General features: G+C 35.2%; 1 protein-coding gene across 2 annotated transcripts; it reads right to left on the bottom strand.

Annotated features, from left to right (window-relative positions):
• Positions 1-1,833: 1,833 nt before the first annotated feature.
• Positions 1,834-3,293, bottom strand: LOC145069607 (phytochrome A-associated F-box protein-like). Of its 2 annotated transcripts, XM_079016563.1 has the most exons (2): positions 2,648-3,293; positions 1,834-2,515 (listed from the first exon to the last, which is right to left on the bottom strand). In XM_079016563.1, exons 1-2 carry the CDS (start codon positions 3,030-3,032, stop codon positions 2,016-2,018), a joined length of 885 nt encoding a protein of 294 aa, XP_078872689.1. In that variant the 5' UTR covers positions 3,033-3,293; the 3' UTR covers positions 1,834-2,015. The 2 variants fall into 2 exon arrangements, with proteins under 2 accessions (XP_078872689.1, XP_078872688.1); XM_079016562.1 differs by having other exon boundaries at positions 1,834-3,293.
• Positions 3,294-5,654: the final 2,361 nt, after the last annotated feature.

The raw sequence follows: 5,654 nt of genomic DNA, 5'->3' as shown, positions 1-5,654 counted from the left end.
ACAACCCCAGGGCACCCCAACCATCGCCAAGCGAACAAAAATGTGTTGGGCCATTATTAAAGGGTGTAATGGCTAATAATAGTAATGAGGATATTTTGTATCATTCGTGATAAATGTTCAATTCAAAAAAGATATTTCATACGCTCAAGTTTGGGGTGTGAAATGGGAGGCATTGCAACTTTCATTCCAGATGTTTGTTACAAGTTTGCAGGGAGTACCAATTATAGATGTTGCCCACTTGAAATGAAATTACGGAAGAATGTTGCTTCTAATGGTAGTCGTGGATGGATAAAACCAAAAATTGATATTGGCCTATCAAGTGGGGAAAGTAGAGGATGGGGAATCGTGGAGTTGTTTTTTTTATCAAAACTCCAAAGAGTTGTGCACGTGGTTATTTGGAGGCTTGGTCATCATATCAGATAGAGACCAAAACATGTATTTTGACACCTGGACAAAAGATACTTTGTGTAATTTACTCAACTTTAGGTATTTCAAAAATAAAGTAATACTTTCGAAAAAACCTTTTTTCGAACCGAATCATTATTTTATGACACTCTGATGTCATCATGTATTAGTCATGTGATTTTAAGGTAATTGAGGAGTATCTCTCTAAGGTATTGTTTGTTTTTTTGAAGAAAAATACATAAAGTCTGCGGACTACCTCTACAGTAGAAGAGGTGAACCAAACGACTACAGACTGTAATAAAAAACGTGTTTGTTTTTTTAATATCTGCATGCTACTGCAGATATTAAAAATTAAAATAAATTGATTTTATAATCGGAAAATAGTTTTTTAATACCGAAATTTAATAGTGTATGGCATTTCAGCACTATTTTTAATATTGAAAAAACATCTGCATGCTACTGCAGACATTTCAGCACTGTTTTTAATACCGAAAAAATAATGATATTTTAACAAAAAAATAAAGATATTTTAACATAAAATAATGATATTTCTTCAACAAATTATTATTATTCAATATAAAAAAAAAAGAAAAAAAAATTCAACAAGAATAAACATAAGAAAACTGTAAAATAAAATTTCAGCAATATATAATCAATATTTTAGCAAAAAAAAGAAAGAGAGAGAGGAGGTTGGAAGAGATAGGAGGAGACAAAACAAGTGATGCGCCAGGAAGAAGATACGCAGAGGTTTTTTAATCCGAAGACTTGTGAAAAACAAACAGTTGGGAGATGAAAAATATTGCGCGTGTGTTGAGCCGCGCAACAATAAGAAATTTGAAGAGGTTTTTTCTAAAAAACAAATGTATCTAGAACTTTACTATAAAGTGGGCTGTGGTAATGGACTCAAAGTCTCAAATGGTCAGAAACCTGGTCCACCAAAAAAGAACAGCTCGAATAGCTGACGACCCATATCATAAACAGCTGTATTTTTTTTTCTCAAATTTGAAAAAGTTGCTATTCTGAATGAACCTAATCGTAGAAGGAACCAAAATGAGATCCGCTACATCAACTTTTTGTCTGATGTCAAATTATCGAATTTATTGGGTCATGGGTCGTATTCATATTTTCTTCTTAATCGATAAGAATTTAGATGTGTCAACTTTGTGGACATATATATATATATATATATATATATATATATATATATATATATCTATCTTATTTTGTAATGAAAAGGTTTAAATGCCATTGCAATGGGGTTTTAAGGTGGTATGTCAAGATCAAAAATGGACCGTTTTAGGCGATTGTTTACATTTTTATTAAAGTTTGAAAACAACAGGAGTGGTTGGGTCTTGATTGAAACAACTATTAAAGCAAGGCACTGAAACAACTATACAATATTGTTGATGGGACTAACAGTTTTGTTAATTTGATTAAAAAAACACAGTTGAACTTAAGGAATATATCATAGGTGCAATTACAGACCAGAAGTGTAATTATCAGATAACATAGAATCGAATACATAAAGGAAGTGATATAAGCATGGGATGCTTGAACCTTGAAGCAATTAACAATGATGAAGTTAAGGAAAAATAAGGCAATACTTATCTTCAAGTGTACAATGGCCAATCTGTCCAGGCACCAGACACATGTCCATTCTCACAGACATAAGCTCGAACAACAGGCTCCCCATCATCATGGAATCCATAAGCAGGCCTCAAACAGAAAGCCGACTGCAAATCCCACACCTCATTGCTAGGACAAAATGCACAATTCAGATCAATCTTGCTACGATTCCCATCGTTAATGGTCCTCCAAACCCTAGATTTCTTGAAATTCTTAAAAACACCCCGAAACAGCATGTAATTTCGCTTCTCCTCCGTATGAACACAACCAGGCCAATCACAAATGTATAAACAATCGCCTCTAAACCTACTAGCCAACAGCTTGTTCCCTTGCTCCCGGCTGAAATTCCAACCCTCAGATGCTAAATGAGACTTAAAAGATCTACACATCTTTCTCCTCTTACAAACAGAAAAATCACAAGCTGTTTTAACAACAGCCGAAGCTTTTGTGTCTTCTTCTTCGCATACCTCAGTCTCACCTTGATCTTGAGATTTGGAAGCGGTGTTATAAACAGTATCCAAGTAGAGATCATCGTACAACGACCAAGAAACATTAGCCTCTTTTTTCTTATCATCATCAACAGTGCTAGAACAGGAAGGATTTGATTGAGACTTACCTATATGAAACAATTTTGTTTCCTGAAAGTTTTCGTCGGGACCTAGTTCACGCTCCAGTCCGAAATCGGAATTCTCGAGGAGGACACCGGAATGCATGAGGCCAGGACAGCAGACGGCGAGCTTGTGCAGCGACGCCCAGCCGCCTGGAGGAGATACTGTTGAATTGACGGAGGCGTCCGGTGGGAGAAGATTGAAGACGACGGCGGGGATCATTTGATGGCATTTGTTCTTCCAGCAAATCGTGCGCATCAGAAATGAGAATTTGGTGCAAACGCAAGCGAGACGCGACCAGTTACGCGGATCATCAACAAGCTTGAGGAATATGTTAAGAACTACATCATCGGGGAGATACGAAAACACATTTTCAGCTACAGTTTCAGACATTTTCTTATCAAATCACCAGTAAAAACACATTGAATTGGTGTCCGATTCGTTTGCTCTGGATTAACGAATCGGAAAGAAGAAGCGTTAGGTTAGAATTCTCAAGTCTAGGGCTCAAGGTAAAATTGATGATCCGAATTAGGGATTTGATTCGGGTGAGAGAGGGTTTTGAGTGGGCAAAGCTTTTTGGGGGAATTGACAGCAGAATAAGACGGTGTTAGCCTTAACGGCATCTTGTACGACATAATCTCCATCAACCAATAGTTTGGGAGGACGTGTGTCATATATTTGTTTACTATATATAACGTTTAATTCCATGGCTGTAGATGAGCCTCAGTTATTCGAGCTCGTTTACGTAGCATTTTTATCGAATTCAGGTTAGGATATCAATATATCAAAAAAATAAAATAAAATAAAAAAATTGAAACATACAACCAGTCAACTCAAGATTGTAAGGACTAGATTTGATCGTATCGAGACTTTGGAATTCATATAATATGTAAGTTGTAAATAAGCTGGTTAAATACTTAATTGAGCATGGTTAATAGTAAATACGTAACACAAAATACAAATTGGATTCTTCTTCGAGACAGCTTTAGACCTATATCATAAAAGGTGTTAAGTGTTTTCTTTATGTAATGGGGTTCCATTTTTTCTCAATTTATGCGATAAGTTTGAGTTTTTAAACGAAAGATAAAATCAGACTTCATTCTAGGAGTATAATATTGCTAAGACAAAATTGCAAAAATGGTTTCAGAGTGATTAGGTCGAAATTGACACTTTGAGCCAAACAGGTTTGGACTAACATTTATGGTCTAAAGGTTTTCATTTTTTTTTTGCCACTTTGGTCCATTTTGGTGTCATTTTTTATAAAATGACGATTTTACCCTTTGTATTTTTTTAATTTTTTTTACAAAAATAAAAAAAAAAAAAACAAAAAAGAAATCTCTCTCTCTCTCTCTCTCTCTAATCACCGTCTTCGATGAGTGGCGTATCATCGTTCCACATCCATTAAAGGGAAAATGACTTAAAAAGGTAATGAAGTTTAAAAAATGTACAAAAAATACCATTGTTTTATTTTTAGTACTCAAAATACCATTAAAGTATATTTTTTATACACAAAATACCAATGAAATAGACATGTGTTCAAATAAAACCTTGTGGGTAACCTGTTACTACAGGTAACGGAAAAATGTCATAAAAAGGTAACAAAGTTTCAAAAATGTTACAAAAAACCATTATTTTTTAGTATAAAAAATACCATTGAAATTTCCAAAATGTTCAAAAAAAATCATTGTTATTTTTTCAGAGCACATTTTGTTAACTTCGTTGTTTCCGGATTATATAGAACACAGTCATCGGAGATTAGTCACCGTCGTACCAGTTCACACTAGTTGTGTATTATCTTTCATTCCATCACTCGATCAATTTGTATCTAAATCCATATTTAGGAATTCTCATGACATAACATCACACTCATTTCTCCTTTGTGTCTCTCTTGTGTCGCAACGCTAATGAACGACTAACTTTGATCTATAATATGTGCATCTGTATAACGTATATATGTTTTAGGTTTGAGGCATATAATGTGATCGGGAAGAAAGAATGTTTAACTAATGTTATTACCCACTTACTTCTCTTGTTACCATAAGAACAATCGAGTGAAAGAATGAAAGAGATTTGCACAATTGTTGTGAACTGATATAACGGTTCATGATCTCCGGTGATTGTGTTCTACATAATCCAACAACACAATTAACAAAAAGTGTGGTATTTTTTAAACATTTTGGAAACTTCGTTACACTTTAAGTTATTTTCCCATTTACCTGAAGTACCTGGTTACCACAATGTTTTAGTTGAACACATATGTATTTCGTTGGTATTTTGTGTACAAATAGTAACATTAATGGTATTTTTTGTGCTAAAAAAACAACAATGGTATTTTTTGAACATTTGGAAACCGGGTAACCTACAATAGCCGGTAAAATGATATTTTGTGTACAAAAAAAAAACAATGGTCTTTTTTGTACATTTTTGAAACTTCGTTACCTTTTTAAGTCATTTTCCCTCCATTAAGCACAAATGTTGGTGACTTTTGCACCCCTTCACTCCCTCGCCAATATGTAAACCACCACTGGTGGTAATCTGCACAACGTCGCCGGAAAAATCAAGCATTGAGAATGGAGATGAAGCTCAAAGAAAAAGGAAACGGAGGGTATCAACATATTGGGAAAGGACAAAAAAAGAAGCGGTGACACATATTGAGTTCCAACATCGATGTAAGGTGTTACCCAAATCTGTTCATCGTGAGATTTTCTTCTGAAACCCTAAACGACGTCTAAAACCCTAGAAACTAGAAGGGTGGCGGCTGAAACCCTAATTTGTGAAGCTCCTCGAATCATTTATTTGTAACAGGAACTTATGAAGAATCGGAATAGATCAGGTGACGAATGAATAGTGTTTAGAGGAGGTGCTTACGAATGAGGCAATGGTGGGTGAAGGGATAGGTGTTTGGTGGTGTTACATGACCGAAGGGAGGCGGAGAGGGGCTGCATAGGTGGTGGTCGGCAACCTCCTTTCTTCATCAACGAACTGAACAGTAGTATCAAATTAGAAATCGGACCC

Source organism: Lactuca serriola, chromosome 8, assembly GCF_051521515.1.
Source record: "Lactuca serriola cultivar US96UC23 chromosome 8, Lser_US96UC23_V15, whole genome shotgun sequence".
Taxonomy (NCBI): domain Eukaryota; kingdom Viridiplantae; phylum Streptophyta; class Magnoliopsida; order Asterales; family Asteraceae; genus Lactuca; species Lactuca serriola.
Note: the sequence above shows the minus strand (reverse complement) of the source record. Positions and strands in the feature narration are given on the sequence as shown.